Below are 22,346 nucleotides of genomic sequence, written 5' to 3'. Positions count from 1 at the left end.
ATGAATGCAAAAGGTGAACACGACAAATAACACATTATCTCCTGCTTATATCTTACTTTTAATCATCATCGAGTGGTTAAAACAGCCTTTTTTACAGATCTCATGTGAATTCTACTCAAAGAATGAGGCATGAGGTCACTGATAGCACATTTTAATGTCACACCAGTTAAGGTTTTACATGTCATCTTGAGCGTCCTCATATTTAAATACTCCTCTAAATGCCTCCCATGGCGGCATGGCCAGTGTCTAAATGTTCGCAAACAGTGTCTTGTTGCTTAGCAGTTTATAACTTCTTTTTAGATCTAAGCTAAAGATAAGAACTTATCTATGAGTATGCCGAGGGCCAGGCTCCTATTTAATCAAGGTAAAGTTCTTCGTTCATCGTTCAGAGCTAAAAAGAAGGTTGAAACCGTTGAGCGGCGGTTCACTATTTGTGAACATTTGGACATCGCCCACACCTCTGGGGCCAACATTCAGAAGAGCATTTAAATATGAGATGCACGCTGGCCTGACAACAGACTACATTTAAATATCAACTATTATGACATTAAAATGTGTTATCAATGACAAGGTGCATGCCTCATTTAATAAATATAATCCACATGATGTCTGTAAAAGAAGCTGTTTTAACAACTCAGTGATGACTTATGCTGTGGAGAATGTGTAATTTGTCATGTTTACATTCTGCATTAATGCGGTAATGCTATGTGGCCATAATATGCACCAGTTACCATCTGTTATTGTACTTTATGATGAATTTTGTCATGGCCACATGACTAATCTTGACTGAGTGAAGAAATTATCCAGAAAAAGATGTTGCCGTCAAAGTAGGAGGAGCACCAGGTCACATCCCCGATTATGTAGGCCAATGGCAGTAAGAAGGTGTTTAACAGCCAGTGCAAAACTTTTCCTGAATGTATTCCTAATGTATTAATGAAAAAAAATTTTTTTATAAAGAATTGGATTTTCATGAAGGCAAGATAAAAATAAAATAAAAATGATCAGAAATACATTTTCATTTTTAATAGAAAATTAACATTTGATTCCGGCATACATTAAACATGAAAATACCAATAGATGGAAATAACACTATACAGTCCTGTGAAATTTAACAACATTAAACATTTCAATGATTTCACTAAATGCATAAACTCTGGCAATCTAAAACTACTAAAATAAAAACTAACAAACTAAACTAAAACTAACAATAATAGAGTTAAAGTTCCATGATTAAAATGAACAAATGAAAAATAATTAATTAAAACAAAATTAAAATTACAAAACTATAATAACCCTGCAAAATACTTTTGGTCTCTTCATACATACTGTATTTCTCAACATAACTTTGGTAAAAAAGTGAGCAGCAGAGTAACTTAAAGGCAGTCGTATACTGGACGAGTCTGGATGACATGGCTCGTTTTTTATGAAGGTACGCACACTGCCGCCAGCTTGAATGAAACCTATTCAAGGCTACATCCAGATAAATTGCATAATAAACATTGACATTTCTAATGGTTCAGTTTCCAAGTTACACCAGTCTCATGCACTAACCTGCAAACTCATCAATGCCACTTTGTTCATTCTTGAAGAAGTACAAAAACCTTTGTAACTTTTGTGTATATGGTGACTCCATTCACAACTCTGGACTGCCTCCTGCATCGCATCGACACACCTATTGTGTGAAACCTGTGCCTTGTCCTAACCGCAATGAGGTGTGCGACCGCCTTCAGTATTAAGTACAGTAAATGTTATATCACCCCCCTGTGGTCTCCCAAAGCTAGTACACCAGATTACATTAAACGGAAGGGCAACTGACAGTGAATTGGAAAGCACACATATTAGGCTTCTGATTTAAATGTTAATATATAGATGCCTCAAAAACATATCAAGAAAATAACGTGCCGATCAATAATCGATGTATTGATATTTTATGACATACCTAACTATTACTCATGTACAGACCTGTTATACTGTATATGGGGAGATTTTACAATAAACTGACTCTTAATTTTTGTCTTGTAAGATACCTTCTGTGCTTTTTTCTGCATGATGTCATCAAATAAAGCGAGGCATCCGCTGATGAACTTTTCGCTGACTACGACAGTGGAGAGAAGCCTTGCGCTGGACTGCATGTTCATCGACCTCATCACCTCGTTCAACAGAATTCCTATATCCTCCTCAGACAGACTGCTAGGCAGCATCGGCTATAGAATAATTAGAGAGAAATTAGATTCTTAGAATTAAAACAGAAAGAAATTAGCCTACAGTTTTGATCACATTTTTGTGAAATGATTCATTATATATTCACTGCACCAAAATGTTGCATGAATCTACCTGTAGGTCGACCCAAGCGGCTGAGTTGATGGCCTCCTCCACTGAAGCCTCCAACTGATCTAAAATGGCTTTGCCAACACACACGGATTTGAGAAAAAGCAACTTGTGGGATTTAAAGCGCTTCTTTATGTAACTGACTGGATCAGGTATCCCCAAACGTGTCAGCGCCTCAAACTCTGCAGGAGAAAAGACACAACTGGACTGAGAAGAGCTTACAATCATCAATGTCTGATCTACTTTTTCCTACAGCCTCTTGGGCCCATTTACACTTGGTGCATCTGTCTTAGCCGAGACAGATTGGCCTCTTGACCTGATATAAACACATTTCAAATGTGTCTCCTGTGACCTATTGACCATATCATTCTTTTTTCGGGGAGATTCTCCAGTGTTAATTTTTTATTTTAAAGGAATATTCCGGGTTCAATTGACAGTATTTTTGGCATGTTGATTATCAGAAAAATTCATTTCAACTCATCCCTCCTTTTCTTTAAAAAAAAAAAAAAAAGCAAAAATGGAGGTTCCAATGAGGCGCTTACAACGGAAGTAAATGTGGCCAATTTTTGGAGGGTTTAAAAGCAGAAGTGTGAAGCTTATAATTTTATGGAAGCACTCACATTTATTCTTCTGTTAAAACTCATGTATTATTTGAGCTGTAAAGTTGTTTGAATTGTCATTTTTACAATCACTTTAGAGTTTTAGGGTTTGTTGACATTGTCATGGCAAAGAAGTTCTCATGGCACAGAAAAGTTTAGTAAGTGATTTTATCACACTACAATCCCGTTAACATGCACATATTGTTTACATCTTGTGGCTAAACTTATAAAAAATTAGTATTTTAACAACAACAAAAATTGGCCCCATTTACTTCCACTCACTGTAACCCAGATTTTTGCTTTTTTTTTTAAGAAAAGGAGGGACGAGTCTAAATTAATTTTTGTGGTAATCAATATTATGCTACAAATGCTGTCAATTGAGCTTAACTTGTATTGAACCCGAAACATTCTTTTAACTTGTCACTCAAATTGCTAAGTAGATAATACAATTTATAATGAAAGAAGTGTATTCAATTAGAAAAATGTTTTACTAGTGATCTCAGACTTTTGGACTGTATGTTTGGGCTTTTCCAAATGTTTCAGTCAGACGGGTGTTTTCTTTAGCATTTACACTACAAATGCAATGTGGACATAGTGCAGTGCGGAAGGTCTAGTTGTTTTAACTTTCTGTTTACATTTTGTTATCCGCAAGCTTTAACTTCAAATTATTTTCAATTTACTGCGACATTCAAGAAGTCAAAAATAAAACAATCATTAACTCAAGCATACAAAGGAGTACACAAAGAATTGTTTAAAAATTAAAGCTGTTGATTTAATATGTTAATTTAGTGCGATTAATAATATCAGAAATAACACATTAAAAAAAATTAACACAATTAATCATGTCCCCGCACCTTAATATGGAATGCTTCTCCCATCGGAGCAATTCAAGTTTGAATTCCCTCCTGTTTTCAGCAGGGGGCAGTAAGTGAAACTCCAACTGTACAGGCAACACGCAGCTGTACAGATAACAAACCACACTCGTCTTGCTTGACTCTGGCGATAACACAAGATGAGAACGCGTTCTTGTTCAAACACAGCTGACGGAGAGCAATTCTGATTGCAGGGATCTCGAGATGTGTTTTTCTAAGTTTCGAACTAAGTTTGTCTTAACACAGCAACCTAAAAAAGCAGTTTGACTAAAATTAGACACTCCAAAAGCATCTGTCTGACGCATATGTACATGCTTTCTGTCATAAGAAAAGCCCTTATAATAAATCTATCTCGGACAGATTGACGAATTGAAATGCAAAATGGATTACTGTGGACTGCAGGCCAATGATAGGCTTATGTTCAGTAATATGGAAATAAACAACATATTGCCTTATCAATGCTTTACTCGTCTGCTTCAATAATGTAATGCATTTTAATTATCTGAATTATTTTATACAGTATAATATATATTTTATTTATAATAATTTTAATATACCAGTAACTATTTATATGTATTTAATCATTATATATAGAATTATTCTTATTTGGGAGTCTCTCTCAACAAATAATTATATAAAATTAATTGCAATTAATTTTTATTATTCAGGATATCATGTAATTAATTCAACTACAAATTTTACAATGCAAAAGCAGCAAGTGCTCCTGCAGCCCCAAGAATTTTAAAAATAATGAATTACAGTAATTCCGACATGACATGAACTCACTATTACAGTCTTCAAAGAAAAAGGCTATTCAAGATTATCATTTGAACAAATACAGAACACAGAATTTGTCCATAAACATAAAATCATCAATTCATATTGTTTTATTTTTAGCTATTTCAAGTCAAATGTGGAAACTGTCTTTGAAATTAGTGCCTGTTTTAAAAAACAGACTGGCCATGAACTACTTAAAGGGGTCATGAAATGAAAAATCCTTTGATTTCTCTTGATATTTAGACGAATAAGAGACAACTGTACTATAAAAACATACTGTAAATTTCAGAACTTCCTCCCCAGTCTAAAAAGAGCATTTATAGTTCTCACACTTTTGAAATGTCTCATTTTGAAAACTGTGTGTTTGTGACATCATTGCTCAGATGTATTTACATGCCCCACAACATGTCATCGCACCCTTGGCCCCGCCCACTGGCGCACAGTTCAAATCATAAACAGAAAGGGAGAGAGACAGTCCTAGTGTTACCAAGTATTCCTGAACACCAAAGGGGACCCATCTGGACAATTTGGAATTTTATTTATTTTATTTTATTTTATTTTTTTGCATATAACATGCACTAGACAGACGTCTTTGACCATAGTCATGTTTATCGCACCACTTTTAAAAGACACGGTGTCAAGTTACAACCACTGATATATCCTGCTCTGCGTCTCGCTGTTCTTGCGCCCATCTGCACTATTTTTAATTGTTGGTCTATGTAAACAAGCACTTACTGGACATCTTTGACCATTTGGATGCGTTTCTGGTGATCTGCGCTTCAGTGCACCTATGTGTTTGCGTCATGTTTCACTGTGCTATGGACTGTGTGTGTGCGAGTATCAGCGTGGACTGCTTATGAATGTCATAATACAACTCAAGCTTTGCAAAGGAACCGTTACTGAAAGATGGGGCAGTTAAAAACACTTGGACTTGACTGCAAAATCATGAGTAAATAGTTACATTCATGAATATTTCAAATGTCATGACTCTTTGATAGTTTATGGTGCTGATGTGCTTGAGTGAACAGTTTAATATATTCGGATGCAATGTGCTGGATGTGCATTATGTGTAAACCCTGAAATTTAGTTTTATAATTTTGTGGAGAGCTTGTTTATTCTCTTCCGATTGAGTTTCAAATATGGCTGTTTTTGAGGGGCTGCGCGATATTAGCAAATCAGAACTGTGGGTGTTTACAATTAAGTTATAAGGAGACGCCAAGGCCAAAACGGAGCGTTTCAGAAAGAGGGCCAGAAACAGGGTCGAAAATTATCATTTATTATTAAACTATGACAGTTTTGGTTCAAACAAACTTTTCTGACATTATCAGTGGACCTCAAGGAAGATAATAAAATTATTAAAAATAGCATTTCATGACCCCTTTAAACTACGTAAAGTTGCTGCTGTAAATCCAGGTGTAGAGCACATAAAAAGATGAACACACCTAAATATCCATTCTGTTTGAGGAAGGACTCAACCCAAGAGCTCTGGGTATTGGAGTAGATGTCAGGAATGTAAATGGCTTTATCCTGCCTGCCTCCAACCACTGAGCACTTCAAACGGCCGCAGTTCACCAGTTCCTCAAGCACCGCTGATAAACGAGTAAGAACACACATAATAAGCAGTCTATACACATAATAGATGAATAAGAAATTTCTATGTAAGAAGGTAAACTGCAATACTTACAGTACAACAGATTCTCCTGAAAACCGTACAGATGTATCAAGTTGCTGATCTGCGTAGGCCTACAGAAATCACAACCATTAACAAATCACAACGAAATCAAGCATTATAGACAAAAGAGAAAGAAAGACAAATTAAAATGTACGATATGTATTACATTTAGCATTTTTATAACTGGAATATAGTTTATATAATATTGATGGCCAACATGTACTGCAAGAGTGAGTCAAATGTTAGAATGGCGTTTAAATGTCTTCCAAGTTGAACTAAATTCATGAAGACAAAACAAAGTGCAGAACGCTACTTAATTTCTTAAATTCCAACTCATGAAACATATATTCCTAAACAATAATTCTAAAGATTCAAAAAGGCGTTAAAAGCATTAGTTCAGATATGTTATTCTCAGGCCGATAACATTGTCATTAATAGGAAACAGTGGCTGCTAATTGGAGAATTGTGGCTACCATGCTTAAATACACCCTAGCCATGAGTTCAAACAATTTAAAAATGCTTTATATTGGTTATTTGTTATTTTGCAGATGTGTTTATATTCATAGCATCTTACAGTAAACACCGTATTAAATGTTTCTAATAATCTGGCTCATTGTGAAGAGGGCGAGCAATGCTCTGGGGTTGCTAACCTTGTGATGGCACTGAACAAGCCACATATGCGAGCTTTGTGTCTGGAGAGGAAAGCTTGTGTAAAGATTACTCCTCTGTTGTGCTGATCAATCTGTCCTTGGATCACTCTCCCTAGCCTCCTATTCAGCTCCTAGTAGAGAACAAACTAAAATGTTAGAGTAGGCAGTAAACACATTGTCAGTCAACCTTCTTGGGTGGAAATACTGTGTAGTATCATTTCACTAGTGATATTTTAAAGATATATTTTAGAAGTACAGTAATTGATCTAATATTTTAACCGCTGAGGGTTAAACAGTATTGAAGGAGTTCCCATCTATGTTGGGCACTTATTGGTTGCTTTTCTTTATTATTTGGTCCAAGTCATCAATTTCAAAAACGTATTTTTTTTTTATTAAATGTTTGTTTTATAATGAAATAAATTAATATGGTGGCACAATTATATTTTTGTCTACAAAACTAATTTAAAACATTTAAGCATACGCCTTCAGATCAAAAGATTTTTAAGATCATGAGAAACATTTCAGTCAAGTGTTTCAAAACTTTTGACCGGTAATGTACATAACACCAATACTCCATGCAGACTGGACTCACCTCAGTAAGAAAATCCCCAGGTAGATCATATATTTTGCAAAGCTCTGAAATGTTCACCTGTCCGGCCTCCTGTAGTTTATCATTCACCTCCTCAGCAAGGCGATCCAAGTATTGTCTTGATAGGAAAAGACCAGACAGAGAAAGGCGCAATGGTTCAATCTTTGACAAACTTTAAGGACCAGTTTATAACATGTAATTATATGGTAATTAGCCACCTACAAACTCTATAAACATATTGACCTAATTTCTACTAAGAAACACCCTAAAAACATGTATCAGTCCACTCACTGGTCTATCAGTTGACCCAGTATTAGCTGCGTGCCTTTGTATGATTTGGCGATTTCACTTGCTCGGCTCTCCACGTGGACCAAATCAACATTGATGATCTATAAAGAATATTAAAAAAAAACTTTTGCAAACGCTTCAAAAGGCTACTCATGTAAAAATCCCCCCCCCCCACCCCCTTTGTAAAAAGGCATTTGAATCTACAAAATGTTATGTAATATGTCAAACCAACCTTTTGAAGATCCACAACATTAATCCTCCCTGGCAAGATAAAGCGAAATGTTAGATCCTTTTTAAGTCAGATTCTTTAAATGTCTTTTAAATATCTTTAAAGGTACGCAGGGTAACAAGCTTCAATCTTGTAGTGTACCCATGGCTTTACACTTACTGCACTGTACTTATTAAAGCTGTTAGCTGTTCACATCTGCATACACATGTCTGAACAGCTCAATAAGTGCCCAATGTTTGTGGTGATCACCAACCTCCATGCGTGTAGAGTTCATCTCGCATTTCTCGGCTGATCTGCGCTGGGGTCACATATTCCTTCCCATCCAGAGTGTGGACCACATCTAGCTTCTTATCCTCCACCAGCTTGGCCACTATCTCAATGCAGTTCCTTTCAGACAACCTGAATTAAACACATAGACAATTAAAGTGACTCAACGGCTGCATCCAAAATCGCATACTGAGATAGACTGATATATTGGTTTTACTGATTAATCGTGCCGATATATGCTTTTTGGAACTATCGGTTATCTGTAAAAATCTATGCCGTTCCCCCCCTTTAATTCCTCCATGTTTCTTTGCGGCTGGTGCTGAAGGATTGTAGTTAAAGCGGCTTGGTTCAACAGTATAACAGCGGCCTCTAGAGGTGAAATAAAAACTCTACAAATCTCTCATTGTGGGGATTTGCTCTAAATCTTTCAATATTGATCCACATTTTTATTCTCACTTCAATGCATATCTTGTTACTTCGATTAGATAATCAAGTGTTCTGAATTATAAAATTAAAGGCATGCAAAGAAAAATGCGACTATATGGAAACGTGCCCACTCAGTGCATAAATTGTGTGTATGCACATACATAAATGTATAGCTCGTGAATAATAATAAAAACCTTATTCCTGGTGAAATATATACACCGATCAGCCACAACATTAAAACCACCTGCCTAATATTGTGTAGGTCCCCCTCATGCTGCCAAAACAGCACCAATCAGCACCTCAGAATAGCATTCCAATAGTGCCAACCCATATTCTTCTCAGCACAATTGTACAGAGCGGTTATCTGAGTTACCGTGGACTTTGTTAGTTCGAACCAGTCTGGCCATTCTCTGTTGACCTCTCTCATCAACAAGGCATTTCTGTCCACAGAACTGCCCTCACTGGATGTTTTTTGTTTTTGGCACCATTCGGAGTAAATTCTAGAGACTGTTGTGTGTGAAAATCCCAGGAGATCAGCAGTTACAGAAATACTCAAACCAGCCCATCTGGCACCAACCATCATCCATGTGATTATCTAATCAGCCAATCGTGTGGCTGCAGTGCATAAAATCATTCAGATACGGGTCATGAGCTTCAGTCAAAGTTCATATTAACCATCAGAATCGGAAAACATTTGATCCCAGTGATTTGGAGCGTGGCATGATCGTTGGTGTTAGATGGGCTGGTTTGAGTATTTCTGTAACTGCTGATCTCCTGGGATTTTCACACACAACAGTCTCTAGAATTTACTCCGAATGGTGCCAAAAAAAAAAAACATCCAATGAGGGGCAGTTCTGCGGATGGAAACGCCTTGTTGATGAGAGAGGTCAATGGAGAATGGCCAGACTGGTTCGAACTGACAAAGTCTACGGTAACTCAGATAACCGCTTTGTACAACTGTGGTGAGAAGAATATGGGTTGGCACTGCTTTTGCGGCACGAGGGGGACCTACACAATATTAGGCAGGTAGTTTTAATGTTGTAGCTAATTGCTGTATATTTACAAAACCCTCATCTGGTGAATATAGAGGCTATAAAAAGCTTAATTTAGTAAAAACATATAGTGCACTGTAACGGAGCCAAGTCTACGGCATTTCAAAATAAAAGTCCCTGGTGTATTTTGGGCTTGTTTACAGTTGGCAATGCACCAAATATTTTTTTCCCCTTCTGTTTATTATTGGGATTTTGGTTACACCATAAACTGTATCTGGGATTTAATTAATTTTGGACTCTTATAGCCTCTGTGTCTGTGCCTAAGAATCTTTTTTAACATTCTTTAAATCAATTTTAAAACTATTGGTCGATTAATTGGTTATCTGCCTTTTCCACCACCTTAGTTATCGGGCTAAGTCCACTATCAGGCTACCTCTACTACATAGTAGGGAAGTATGCATATTCGGATGCAGCCAATTCTGCCATTATTTGCTCACCTTAATCTCCTTCCAAACTCATAAGACTATCTTTCTTCCTTGAAACACTAAATAAATATATATTTAAGTCAAAATTTTAAGTCTTTTCTTTTTGCCATATAATGAAAGTGAATGGTGTTCATGGGGTGTCAAGCTCCAAAAGGGAGTGAATCTACTCTTATTTTCTATTTTTTTCTAACCTAACTCAATTTAATAGGAAATGCACATCTAAGCTACCTGATCATAGCAGGTGTTGCACTGCAGCCTTTACAAAAATACTGTGGTGGTACCATGGTATCAGATGGTAATATCATAGTGCTTATATAATTGGTAGTTGACATGAAATACTTTTGGGAAGATGATATTGACTGCAGTTTGACATGCTTATTACACATTATGCAAAACGTACGCATTCATATAAATGTTTAGCTAAAATCTTGCACAGGTGCTACTTTTATATTATATGTTACATTTAAAAAATCCCATTACATATTTGTTATATTATGTAATTTGTTGGGAATTTCATTGTACTTGGTCCACTGAACTCTGTACATATGAAAACCTAAAACTATTATAAATAACATTTTGCTAATAATTTCATAAATATTATGCATGCAACTTTTATTACCTCATTATTTGAGAGACTACATGGAACTTGTACTTAAAAATAAATAAATACAAATTTGTCACATCGCATGACTGTTTTAAACGGACTAGTGAAGGTGTGAAGTATCCAGCTATTGCTTGCTCTACAACACTAAAAATAATACCGTGGTGTTACCATGGTAAACAATGATATTAGACTGTAATACTGAGGTACTTTTTTGTAAGGGAATTTACATGATTTTGCTTAGTTTTTGAACAAAATGATTTATAATAATAACAGTAATAATAACAGTAATAATAATAATATATCTACCTTTGCACAGTGTCTGCAAACTGAGCTCTCTGAAAGTCCGCAGCTAGACGCCTGATTTCCTCCCAATCGGCTGCCATGACTTCTCCTATTTATTGAATTTAATATTCATGTATAAATTAGAGTGAAATAATCCCACACTGAAACAGCAGCTGTGCTGTCAGGCCAAACGCACGACAACCTTCCGTAAACGTCAGACGAAAACCCGAAAGGGACAAACGGTGTCGTGTGTTGAAACGCGTTTCCCTTAACACTTGTGCGACCTTAGGGACATTTTTGTCTTTTTCATTTTTGTTTTTTCGACCATTTTGGCTGGGTGAAATTTTGCCAAAGGTGTGTATTTTTGGGGAAATTTTTATATTTCAACCTCAGTTCCTGTAATACATCTATAATACACTGTGTACACAAAATAGTTACACTCAGGACCTTCAGGACAAAAATGTCTCCACTGAAACCCATTAAAACTGCAATATTTGATCCCAGTGAATTCATGAATTCTATGATATTATGCTTTCATTCCAGAGCCATGGATTCAAAATATAAATTATTTTCACCAGATGGCGCCATTTTTCTCATGTTTAGCCTATGGAGCATGTACATGCTTTTTTCCTATTTTCTGTTTGCTGAATTATAGAGCACTGCAGGCCATACAGCTAAAATTGTGTGGGTGTGTTGGTATGGATGTCAGAGCGTGTTTTGTATGTGTGTATTGAGAAATTTGTGTTTGTGTGTGTGTGTGTGTAAAAAACAACAGTGGCATTATGTAAACAAACTGACATTTATAGGATTAAAATCCTCAAAATTAATGAATATTTGGTAGTTATGATCAGGACTGATGTTGGTTAAAAAAGTAACTAAATGTGGAAAATAATATTACTATATAATATTATTATGGCAGTTTTTTGATGCAGACATTTTTGTCCTCTAAGAACACCTAAGTAACTTTTTTGAGCTGATGCACAAGGGTTAAGACAAGACTAAATAAAACTGGTTTCAGGAGATGCATTTTTCTTAAGGTCGAACCATTATTTCACATCACTAGGTTAAAGTAATTTCTAAGAATAATTTTCGCATGTTAGGCATCTAAAAATCACAATGATCCCGATTGTATTTTCAGCGTTGAATATAGCACAATGATGGAAAATGTCCTTTTACAGTCAGCAATAATCTGTCATAAAACACCAGTAAAAGTACCAGTATACACTTTGATTTCAGTTAGAAATTTATTTACTTTTTATTTTTATTAAAAATTTAAGAACATGTCAGGTTATGCAAATGATACAATCAAGAAAAAGGATTCATATAAAATAATAATCTCTTTTTTTACTTGTGCATTGCATAAAACTTGTGATATTACAGCTATTCATCCACATCTGTACAGTGTGCCCACCTTTTTATTCAATATTGGCTGTAAACAAACAATGACCTCTGATACAGCATCAGAAATGAACTTATAAAGGGGAAATAATTCCCAGCCTGGATTTGGATTTTTTAGGAGCATTTTTATATTTATGGGGGCTTTGTTCTAAACACATCAAAATTATTCCTAAAAAGTCATTCTTTTATTCAGATAATTCGGTTTAATCAATTCATTAACATACATGTAAATTCTCAATCTAAATAATAAGAGAATATATTTCCTCCTCATGAAATTAAATCAACATGATAAATGATAAATAAGTGATAAATTTAATTACTAGGATTTGAATAGAATTTTAAGAACTATGTTAATAACTATATATATATATATATATATATATATATATATATATATATATATATATATATATAGTTATTATTACAATATAGTTTTTATATATATATATATATATATATATATATATATATATATATATATATATATATATAAACTATATTGTTCCAGCTGCACATTTTGTTCCAGCTGGTTGATACTGCAATATATTTATCAAAACAACCTGCTGACAACATTTGCATCTAAACAGCAACAATATCTTAAAAAATACTTTCTTTGAAAATACATTAATACAATACATAGTTAAAATGCACTTAATGTTTTATGAATTAACCCTTATGTTGTGTTCTGATCATTTTGACCCGGACTTTTTTCTTTTTTACTTAATCCAATTGGAATAAAATTCCTTGACTTTGTTCACATATTGTCTCTGAAAACATTAAAAAACAATTTTCTTTAAATTGGTTTTTATTTCCCTTTGTTACACTTGTGTTCCCATTCAAAAATTACCAGCCATTGGAAATGAATGGATTAGACTACAAAATACAGAAATATTAAGTGTTCAGAAGCATCCCAATCTTTTAGATGAGCACATATGTGGATGTGTTTTCACACACAAAGTCCTGGGACATGTGCACACACAAACACACACAAACAAACAAACACACACACACACACATACACACACACACACACACACACACACACACACCGCGTGTTGAGTGCCCTCTTGTGCACGTCTTTCCGTGTACACTCTTTGAGGAATTTTTCAAGATCTACTTATGATATTATGTTGCATTTGGGCTCGTTTGAATCGGGATCATCTGCTAAAAGTTACGATACATCATTGTCTGCATTACATGTACATTTCAGGAAGTAATAAGGAAAAACGTGACAAAAAGACACTTCTGTTTATTATATTTATGCATGTCTTTGGGAATTTCATACACTAATACTCAGTACTAATACTATAAGTAATACAAATTTGCTCATTCTACTAATTGAGACCTTTCCAACGATATATAACACATGGCTATCTCATCTTTTTTATAGTTTATATAATTGGTGTAATAACAAATTTGCAAATAATGAGAATGAGACAGATCTTATTCGTCAGCAAATTAAAAAGCATTATTTAAGAATTGGTAGGATCAGCTACATGCATTGTAAAGTCCAGATTCTAGGCTTTAAAATGACACCTATTATGTTCAGATCAAGAAAGTGGTTATTCATTTATTACGTAATTATTATGTTTTTTGGTTTGTTTGTTTTTTTTCGCAGGGAGTGCCTCCTACTGGCCCAGTATCAGCTCAGTTGAATTAATCCTTCTATCAATAAAAATATATATTTAAATATATGTTTAAAAAAGGATTTCAACACCTGTCATCTTTTTCTTCTTTCGGCTGCTCCTGTTAGGGGTTGCCACAGTGGACCATCTGTGATCTGCATATTTGACTTGGCACAGGATTTACACTGGATGCCCTTCCTGGGGACTCTCACTCACACCTATGGGCCCATTTAGAGTCTCCAGTTCACTTAACATGCATGTTTTTGGACTTGTGGGGGAAACTGAAGTACCTGGAGGAAACCCACGCAAACATGGGGAGAACATGCAAACTCCACACAGAAAGGCCCAGTTAAGCTGAGGCTTGAACCTGGGACCTTCTTGCTGTGAGGTGACAGTGCTAACCACTGAGCCACCGTGCAATAAAAGAAACTTATAAACAATCTTAGTGAGTCTGTCATTTTGACCGGGGAACACAAGGCGTGGTATTCAATGAGGAACACAGCACAAGGGTTAAAGTATGCATTCTTTTGTTGATATTGAAGCTATTCGCAAATATAAAGGACTGTTAAAATGTGTGCTTTGTGTGTGTTTCTGTTGTCATAGAAGTATGCATGCTTTTGTTGATATTTACGTTAAGTAAAATGAAATTAGAAACTTTTTGGTGAAAGACACAGCTCTGTAATCACCATAAAACATTTATGACTAAAACCAAACAAATTTCATCAACACTTAATTTAAAACAGAGTAACATTGGTTCACCATGGAGTGCCAAAGTGGATCAGGAATTTTTATGTCATTTAACACCACAGAACAGATATTATCAGGAACAGAGAGAAGAGAACCCTCTCCCTTTCTTTCTTCGTCACAAATTCAGAACCCTAAATTCAATTTAACTTCAAATTGAAACTTGTTCATTTCTTCCATAATTGACAACAACGATGATGAAATGTAATCAATCCCAAAACCAAGAATCCAGGTTATTACAAGCTTTGTATTCCTTATGCCTTTGTAAGTAATCACAGGCACGACATGTATGCTCAGCCCAAAAGTAGGAGAGCTTTACTTTGAAATGCTTCCTCCACTCAAAATACTGCAGATAGAGCTCTTCATTTTTATCCAGCAACAAAAGGTAATCTGCCAACTCTTTCGGGGACAAAAAGTCATCCACGTGTATAAATGCATTTCCGGGCACAAAGTTCTCATAATTTTGTCGGGCCGGGCCGAGAGTAATCGGAACGCACCCAACTGATAAAGGATTGTACAATTTCTCTGTAATATAGTCTTTGTGGATCGAGTTTTCAAAGGACAGGTAGAATTTACAGGTAGCAATAGTGGAGAAAAAATCTTTATCTACAATGTAGTCCGCAAAAGCCTGGCCATATGTGTGTATTTCTATGTGCTTACTCAGTTCGTTATAGTATTTCACCCTGGCATGGTCTGGATTCCAGTTGCTTACAATCCAGCAAACCAGTTTGGTTTTAGCGGGCAAAACAAAATCCTCCCCCTCTCCGACAGATACAATTGAGCCATAAGGCACCTGAATATCGGCATCCTGACGGTAATTCAGGGTCAAATTAAAAAGCTTCTCTATTCCTGGAATTTTTGGGGAATGAGAAGGAGACTCTAGGTTCATCCAGATCCATTTCTGGAAGGCTGGTCGGTTGGCAGGAGGCAGGCTGGATAAATCTCGACTGATATCCCTGTGGTGGATCACTACTCCGCTGGATTTGTTATAAAGAGAACGATCTGCAGTCAGGGAGCAGCCCTCAATGTTGAATAGGGTGCTGCAAGTGTTCAGGTCGTATGTTTGACCAAACGGCCAAAGCCAGATTAGAACCACCGTCTGATTGTCTTGTTTTTTTGCTGCCGTTTGAATTTTCCCTTTAATGGTAGTTGTTGCGGGCTCAGTAGGCCAAGACAAGCCAATATTATTGGGTTTTATGTACATGAAAAATATGGTCGCAAAGCACCCCAGCAACAGGATGGCAATGACAACAGGCCGCAGGATCCCGTTAAATACAGAGGTCATTCTTTGAGCTGTGCTAGGACACAAATGAAAGAAAAGCAAAAAGCATTTCATAAACTCAAACAAACTTTTTTGATAAAACTATTAAACTTATAGCAAAATGTGTGCATTAAGGTGGTTTTTATAGGGCACTTACACAAAGGTTTCTAACAGCCCTGGTCAGAAACACCCAACAGCTGATCTTCTGCATTGAACATGCTCAGGACAGCAGCGTTTACTTTGTCCATTTGCTCCAATAGTGATTTCATCTGAAAGGTAGGTAATACTTTAAAGGAATTGTTCACCCAAAAATTTAAATGTTTTCATCGTTCTGTCATGCTGTCCCAAACTTGTATGACTTTCTTTTTTTCTGCAGAACACAAATGATGATATTTTGAAGGATGAATGATGTGTTTCCGTTCATACAATGTAAGTCAATAGTATCCAAAACCTTCAAGATCCACACTGTACAGTGCTGTAATTACTGGAAAAATCAAGTTGTCTTAATTAAACATTACTTGAAATTTCAAGTTTTGGGCTCATAACTCAAATATCTAAGTTCCTCAAACTAATATTTCTTTAAAAATCCATAAACGTAAGATTTTAAGTGTTAATAACTCAATTTATTGAGTAAAAAAATGTAGCCTGTGGGGAATACCCAGAATGCCTTGCGCTTGAATCATTTAATTATGGCCCTGTCCCAAATGGCACATTTGATGTGGATTTGCGTTCTCACGAAGTCCACAAGACCTTAGGGTGTCCCATTTGACATTTTACGTTCAGAGGGGTGCTCACCAGCGCCCCCTTTGCGCCCTCAATGCTCCCTTCGGCTGAGCCTGCATCAGTGCACGCTCCACAGCGGACTACTACCCATCAGTCCCCTCTGCTGATCCTCTTGACCAATCAAAGCAGACTGGAGTTTCCGTGCTGGAGGAAAAAACATGGTGGACGAGGAGGCGATGTCAATCGCGGATAAAATATTGATTTAAATTATCGTTTTTTACTGATTTTTTTTATGACGAATCACTTGCTTTCCTTGTGTATATAGTATCACTTTTAAGTCTGAAGTGTATAACTGGTTCAAAACTTTATTTTATTCAGTTTTCCTGAGATTCTTGTTTAGTTTTTATTAAGTAGTTTTTCTTGAGGAAGTTTTACATTCATAAAAGTAACCTAACAGTAAACCTTTGATATTGTTGTTTTAAAGAGGATTTTAGAATTATTGTGAGTTTCTAAAAGATTAAGAAATGAAGGTGTGCATTCCCATACATAGCTGCAGCTTGCAAGAATGCTTATATTTGTTGATATAGCAACATTCGGTCTACGTTTTTTACGAGGTGATATTTACACCTGCAGAAGTGTGGCTGTGTGTATTTTATAATGTTTTTGTGATATATGGTGGTGTGTGAGACGTGCTGTATTTTCTTTCTATACATTTGGCTGTATTCTAAGCACCTGCCTGTAACCATCCATGTGTCTGAATCATGTTTATTTGTTCTTTAAATATTTAAAGGTGCCCTCAGTAACTTTTGCTCGTGTCATCTTGGACTTATAGTGACACCTAGTGGTGTGGATGCAGCATCATACAAAATCAATAGTTTTCAGTTACAGATGCCATTGTAGAAATTCTCTACTAAAAATCAGCCATGATTAATTTAATCCAAATGTCCAATAACAAAACGGTTACTCAGATTAAGCAAGTAGTATTTGGCTGGTCATGTGATTCTATAATGGCAGCCTCCACGAGGGCGCCTCTGCCACATAAAACGACTTTTATAAGGTTAATGATATGACTAGTGTCCTCATCTCATGTGAGTGGTCATGATTTTAGACATATGTTTCAAAATTACAATTAATTTCTTTAGAAGTAAAACTTTTTTAATGGGAAAAAAATCACTGAGGGCACCTCTTTTCAGAGGTTCTTGATTACATTATCTAACGCTTTATTGTCAGTGTGTTGCTTGGAATTATTCAATAAAAAACTAATATCCAAGAGTTAATGTGCATTCCTTTACCCTATCTATCAATGTCATGATTTTTTAAGTAATCATTTGTAAAACTGCATGTATATGAAAAACGTAAAGTATGAAAATTACGTTATCTGAATGAAATCTTGAAGTCTGTCCCAAATGCAAACTTTTATAACTCATGCACCCTCAAGGACTTGCTGATAAGTGCCCCATCAGTCTGCATTCAGAGGAAGACTGCAAAGGATTAGGGTGCCATTAGGGACAGGGCCTATGTTCCCTTGGTCAAAGGAAACATATGGGGACATTTAAATAGTTGTTAATAAGAATTAATAGAGGTTTTAGCTGTTTAGTAGCATTATTTATGTTATTTTGTTACAAACTGTTGTTTCGTGTGATGTCCCCACATTGTAAAAAAAATCCAAAACATAAATTTTGTCAAATAAACTCAATTTTAAAAGTTGATTGTACTATTATATGTACAAAAAGTTGAGATGATTTAAAACAATCAATAAAGTAAACTTTTATGGCATTTAAGTCTTAAGTTTGGTGGTGAATGTAGTCCCAAGCAGGCCATTTGTGGCAGAATTATCCCCCCCCCCCCCCCCCACACACAATATATTCTAATTTAATATATATTGACTATGAACTTCATATTGTTGCATCTGCTACTGAGCATGTCCACTGAAGAAGCATTGTGGCTGAAGGCAGTACCCACAATCCCTTGCACTTGAATTTAAGTGTGTTAAATAAAGCGTGCCGAGTTACGAGGACATGTAAATGATTTGTAAATAATCTGTTTTGAATTGACAGATGTTGAAGCTCTGTGTTTCAAATGATGTTTTGCTGTAAATAGTTTTTTTTAAGTCACCATCAGGATGATTAGTGTTCGCTTTGATGAACATTCTTCAGTTATTACAGTGAATTAACTTTTAGATTTTTGAAGTACAAAAGTACTTATTAAATTTATGAAGCAAACCTATCAAATTGACCCAGCTATTTGGTATCTTGGGACTGACATATAATCTTATGTAAAAATGTAGATCTGCTTTATAATGAATTATTATTTATGAATTTAATATATTTGTATATCATTTTAAAGAATACTGGAAATTATGGACAGCTGTACTTAAAAATGCAAGTTTACTGAACTTAATAAACATTAATATTTTTTGAGCTTGCTGAACTTGTTTTGAGTTCACGGAACTTACAAACCAACTTTAAATTGTTAAGTTGGTACAACTAATTTGCCTGAAGTTGAGTAAACTCAAAAATGGTTGCCTAGTTGGTTGCTTTACTTTTTAAGTTTACTCAACTTTATTTTTTACAGTGCATTAGAGTGATTGGTGTCCTCTTTGGTCAAGTTGGACCCCATTAATGCTATCTCAGTTCTTCTTGAGCAATGTAACTTAAGTACAGGCATTTATGTATTTCTGTGGAGAAATAAGTTTATTTGCTGATTGACCCAGTAGTAGTTATAATCTTCATTAAGCTGTGTTATTGTATGACCTAAATTTGAGTCCATTCAATTAAAATTAAGTTGAAACAACAACACTTAGATAGCAAATCTGAGTTAAGTTTACTTGTATCTAGTTACTCTAATTAAATGGTTACGTTTTTGTTTTGTTTTTACATGAACACCAAGTTAAGTTAATTCCACACGTTTTGGAGACACTATTACTCAATAAAATTGAGGGAACGAGTTTACTCATTCAATTGAGTAGTCAATTTATTAGGGCTTTCAATGCAAAAAGGACATAAAGTCAGCATAAAAGTAATCCATCTGACTCGAGTGGTTTAATCCATGTCTTCTGAAGTGATAAGATAGGCTTAGGTGAGAAACAGATATAACTCAAGTCCACATTCACTATAAATCTTGACATTCGGCCTGAACAAAGTGCAGGCTTCAAGAGGGAAATGCTTTAACGCTGCACGCGGTTGTAACATCGTTAATCCCCGCATCATTGTATATGAGACATTCCATTTTCATTTTGTAGTGTTTACAATCACATTTTTTGGCGTCCCAGGTACATTTTGAAAGTATCTTTAAAAAATAAATAATTGGAACTCGTGACTTTATCATTTTACCTTGCTTCTGCATTTTTAAAATAGCCCAACTGGGCATGAAAACTGCAAACCTGGCAACACTGTGAGCATCCTTCAAAAAATCTTCATTTGTGTTCCACAGAAGAGAGAATGTTGTACAAGTTTGAGACAGTATAAGGTTGAGTAAATGATGAGAGTAATCATTTTTGGGTGAACTTTTTCTTTAATATTAGTTAGTGCATTAAGCAACATGAACTCACAATGGAAAACAGCCCAATTTGTTTTTTAAAGCACTCATTGATCTTGGTGAATTTTTTGTTAGTTTACACAACCAACCAGTGTCTATCAATATGGGGCACCAAGTGTCAAATTCCTGATCTTGTGGGCTAATAATGTGACATGAAATGCAGTCGTCCACAAAAGGATTTTTGTACAGTACATTCCATTTCTGTATTGCAGCCCTTCTCGTGGACTAAATGCATTTTGTGACATGGTGAATTACGAAATGGAATGTACTGTACAAAAATCCTTTTGTGGACGACATGCATTTTATTGATACAGACAATCTCTTTCATGGACAATTAATATATTTTTCAGAGAATGAGCATCTTGTGGACTAAATGCATTTTGTGACACGCTGGGTCACCATAAAATGGAAGGAATGTTTTTTGTTTTTTTTTAAATGGGGGTTTCAGTGTGAAGAATTGACATGTTTCCATTGATCATGGGGGGGGGGGTGTTCTTGTTTTGATTAATGGAATCTATGCCCCTGTATAGGTCATTTTTATAAACCATTATATGTGTTTTGGCTGCAGTCAATGTGAATTTGGTCTTGATTATTAGCCTATAGGTTATCAAATGGTCTCACCTTTTGAAAATAAATAAAAATAGCTCCAACATGGAGCATACGTTTCCTGGTATTAAAAATGCTTTTAAGCCCACATTAAATTAACATACAAGAAATAAAAATGAATAGGCTACAATAAATAAAACGTCAATCGGAATGAAGATTTAACAAACATCAAATTTAAAGGCTGTATCTTATATAACATTACGTTATATACCAGTGGAACACTGCCGATAAATCAGAATCAGGCAACCTTCGGATTTACTACGGTCATAATGAGTGATAAAACAAATCTGCTTGGTTTTAAAATGTGTTTTCTGTGTAAGAGACGTGCAAATGTTAGGATTGCAAGGAGCATCACCCCCTCGAAAGACGAGGTAATATGTTAATATACGAAAAAGACTGAATTCACTCACTCCCACCCCGAGTGCACAATTTTTCTCTGCGGCTGCACACAATTCTTGCCTCATGTGGGTCGTCTCGCCGCTTTCCACCTGCTTCATTAAACATTTCAATACAAATCAGGTTATTTCAATGCTGTACTGTCACCATCCGCGCCACCATCTCTTCCCGTGGTAACTTAAAAAAAAAAAAAAAAAATTATTTAAAATAAAACTTACCGAGTGTGTTATAAGGTGCGATGGCTTTCTCAGCTCGAGTCCCGTCGCTGTTGCTCGACACTGAGAACGTGAGCATCACCATTGCAAAGAGCCCCAACATACCGTAGCATCTCTTGTGCACGTTTGTGGCTTATTAAATGCAACCTTCATCTGTCAGGTTAACCCCTGTGTGTTCGGCTTTGCTGCTGTTGCCTGTGGCTCTGGCAGACAAACGTCCTCAAAAGCCATAAAGGGGGCTCTTCAGCAGAAGCGTATGCCGATTTTAAGAAAAAAGCAGAATTGAGTTAAATATGATGGTATGTTGCGAGGCTCAAAATGTATAAATTAATCTAAAAGGAGTTTAAATGTTACTACACATAACCAAAGTTTTCCGCACCCTACCAGCAATGCTGATCTGAGGCTACAAATGCTCAGGGGAGAAAAAAAAGCAAATTAGCAAGTCTAAAACATAAAAAAACAAAAAACAAAAAAACAAAAACAAAAACAAAATACATTTAAATAGACTGGAGAAAAATGCACCACAATGGTTGCAAAATAATCCTACATTAAGCTCAGAAGGAGCTCATTTGGGACTAAGTGAGGGTTTGTAGTTTATTGTAAAATTATATATCCCATAAATGAAAGAAATAATATGCATTTGATCATTTTTTCTGTTCTTACAATAACTTGGGTAACATGTTTGAATGGCTGAGTTTGACAAATGCAGTGTAAAACATGAGAAAATTAAATAAATAATATAATTTATTTGACTATCCCATCATGTTGTAAAGAGGATCCA

The 22,346-nt window shown here is 35.6% G+C and overlaps 2 protein-coding genes across 3 annotated transcripts in view; both read right to left on the bottom strand.

Annotated features, from left to right (window-relative positions):
• Positions 1-11,278, bottom strand: part of LOC127415794 (E3 UFM1-protein ligase 1-like) — a 28,663-nt gene extending 17,385 nt beyond the window's left edge. For both annotated transcript variants that reach the window (XM_051654740.1, XM_051654741.1), the window contains exons 1-10: positions 11,085-11,278; positions 8,258-8,403; positions 8,008-8,036; positions 7,779-7,876; positions 7,491-7,605; positions 6,899-7,029; positions 6,261-6,319; positions 6,019-6,165; positions 2,335-2,510; positions 2,028-2,204 (exon numbers count right to left, since the gene is read on the bottom strand). In XM_051654740.1, the coding sequence (XP_051510700.1) occupies positions 2,028-2,204; positions 2,335-2,510; positions 6,019-6,165; positions 6,261-6,319; positions 6,899-7,029; positions 7,491-7,605; positions 7,779-7,876; positions 8,008-8,036; positions 8,258-8,403; positions 11,085-11,161 (1,155 nt within the window). In that variant the 5' untranslated portion in view covers positions 11,162-11,278. The remainder of the gene's footprint in view (positions 1-2,027; positions 2,205-2,334; positions 2,511-6,018; positions 6,166-6,260; positions 6,320-6,898; positions 7,030-7,490; positions 7,606-7,778; positions 7,877-8,007; positions 8,037-8,257; positions 8,404-11,084) is intronic.
• Positions 11,279-12,975: 1,697 nt separating this feature from the next.
• LOC127415856 (4-galactosyl-N-acetylglucosaminide 3-alpha-L-fucosyltransferase 9-like) lies at positions 12,976-21,696 on the bottom strand. The gene is made up of 4 exons (XM_051654858.1): positions 21,569-21,696; positions 21,365-21,445; positions 16,246-16,357; positions 12,976-16,125 (listed from the first exon to the last, which is right to left on the bottom strand). The coding sequence occupies exon 4, from the start codon at positions 16,110-16,112 to the stop codon at positions 15,036-15,038; it is 1,077 nt and encodes a 358-aa protein (XP_051510818.1). The 5' UTR covers positions 16,113-16,125; positions 16,246-16,357; positions 21,365-21,445; positions 21,569-21,696; the 3' UTR covers positions 12,976-15,035.
• Between the last annotated feature and the right edge of the window lie 650 nt (positions 21,697-22,346).

Source organism: Myxocyprinus asiaticus, chromosome 25, assembly GCF_019703515.2.
Source record: "Myxocyprinus asiaticus isolate MX2 ecotype Aquarium Trade chromosome 25, UBuf_Myxa_2, whole genome shotgun sequence".
Classification (NCBI taxonomy): domain Eukaryota; kingdom Metazoa; phylum Chordata; class Actinopteri; order Cypriniformes; family Catostomidae; genus Myxocyprinus; species Myxocyprinus asiaticus.
This window is presented reverse-complemented; position numbering and strand designations above follow the sequence as displayed.

Excerpts from the sequence above, each read along its gene's own strand:
- LOC127415856 (XM_051654858.1), bottom strand. The coding sequence starts at position 16,112 with ATGACCTCTGTATTTAACGGGATCCTGCGGCCTGTTGTCATTGCCATC.